The following is a 1,558-nucleotide window of genomic DNA, read 5'->3' as shown; positions in this document are numbered from 1 at the left end:
GTCTGCGGGCCCCGACCCCCGCGGCGGGCGGCGTCTGTCCGCAGACCACCGTGTGTGAGAAGATCATGGAGCTGCTGGGCCAGAACGAAGTGGACCACCGGCAGCGCAAGCTGGTCATCCTGAGCCAGGACCGCTTCTACAAGGTCCTGACCGCCGAGCAGAAGGCCAAGGCCCTGAAGGGCCAGTACAACTTCGACCACCCAGGTGCGCGGAGGGGGCGCAGCGTGCGGGTGCGCGGCGGGGCGGGCGCGCTCCGGGCCGGGACGCCCTGCACGGGTTTGGCTGGAGCCTGGGGGATCCCTGGGGAACTTTGGGCCCTCTCCCCACCTGGGCAGTGCACTGCGGAGGGCTCCGGGACGCTTCCTGCAGTCCCCGGTCACGGTCACTCCCAGATGGGAACCGCAGGGGCATCGCTGCATGCTTTGTGGGTCCTCAGGGGCCTCCTCGCCCAGCCGTGCTGACCCTGAGGCCGGGCAGCTGTCCCCCCGTCCTGGCACAGGGCGGCTAGGTGTCGCCTTCTGCTCCGTCCCCGCAGACGCTTTCGATAACGACTTGATGCACAGGACTCTGACAAGCATCGTGGAGGGCAGAGCCGTGGAGGTCCCGAGCTATGACTTTGTGACCCACTCGAGGTGAGCGGGTGGTCACGCCCTGCCGAGGGCGCTCTCTGTAGGCCGCCCTCCGCCGTCCCCCACATGGCTTCAGCACCCCTGGGACCAAGCTCTCCCCCTGCAGGTTGCCGGAGACCACGGTGGTGTACCCCGCAGATGTGGTGCTCTTCGAGGGCATCCTGGTGTTCTACAGCCAGGAGATCCGGGACATGTTCCACCTGCGCCTCTTCGTGGACACGGACTCTGACGTGAGGCTGTCTCGGAGGGGTAAGGCGGTCTTGTGCCCCGCGGCCCTGGCGGGGCTGGCTGCTGGCCTGCAGAGGGCTGAGCATGTCCTGTCGCTGCTGCAGTTCTGCGGGACGTGCACCGAGGGCGGGACCTGGAGCAGATTCTGAGCCAGTACACCACCTTCGTGAAGCCAGCCTTTGAGGAGTTCTGCCTGCCGGTACTGCCTGTGGCTGCGTGCAAGCTCCCCCACACACACCTGTGGACGCATGGTGCCCGTCCTGTGCCAGCTGAGTCCTGCGTGACTGCCGCTTGTCACTGTACCTGGGCACCCAGGGAGTCATTCTCAGCCTGCACGCTCACTGCCCTTGCTCCCTGCTCCCCCCACTCTACACCAGCTTGCCTCCCCCCTCCTGCAGGCCTTAGCAGGTGTCATCTGCATGCTTTGCTGATGCCCCCGGGGAACCCCATAAGGCGGGACTTCATGTGCTCACTGCTAACGGCTGCTATCCAGCGGGGCGCGCATCGGCTTCTCCAAGGCTGGTGTCCCCAGGCTGCTGTGCCTCATGCTCCATGCTCCCTGGCTGGCTCGTAAAGGAATTCACTGGCTCTTTGTTCAGAGTTAGAGCTGGAGCTTGTGGCACTGCTCAAGTTGGAGTATTTTCTTTCTTTGTGTCTTTCATTCTTTCTTTCTTCCCCCTTTCCTCCTCCCTCCCTCCCTC

The 1,558-nt window shown here is 64.9% G+C and overlaps 1 protein-coding gene across 1 annotated transcript in view; it reads left to right on the top strand.

Moving 5' to 3' along the window:
- Nucleotides 1–44: 44 nt before the first annotated feature.
- Nucleotides 45–1,558, top strand: part of Uck1 (uridine-cytidine kinase 1) — a gene marked incomplete at its 5' end in the record, with an annotated part of 4,787 nt that continues 3,273 nt past the window's right edge. The window contains 4 exon segments of the mRNA XM_005408637.2: nt 45–204; nt 536–632; nt 736–878; nt 962–1,056. Of these exon segments, the coding sequence (XP_005408694.2) occupies nt 45–204; nt 536–632; nt 736–878; nt 962–1,056 (495 nt within the window).

Source organism: Chinchilla lanigera, unplaced genomic scaffold (assembly GCF_000276665.1).
Source record: "Chinchilla lanigera isolate Chin_1 unplaced genomic scaffold, ChiLan1.0 scaffold00112, whole genome shotgun sequence".
NCBI lineage: Eukaryota > Metazoa > Chordata > Mammalia > Rodentia > Chinchillidae > Chinchilla > Chinchilla lanigera.
This window is presented reverse-complemented; position numbering and strand designations above follow the sequence as displayed.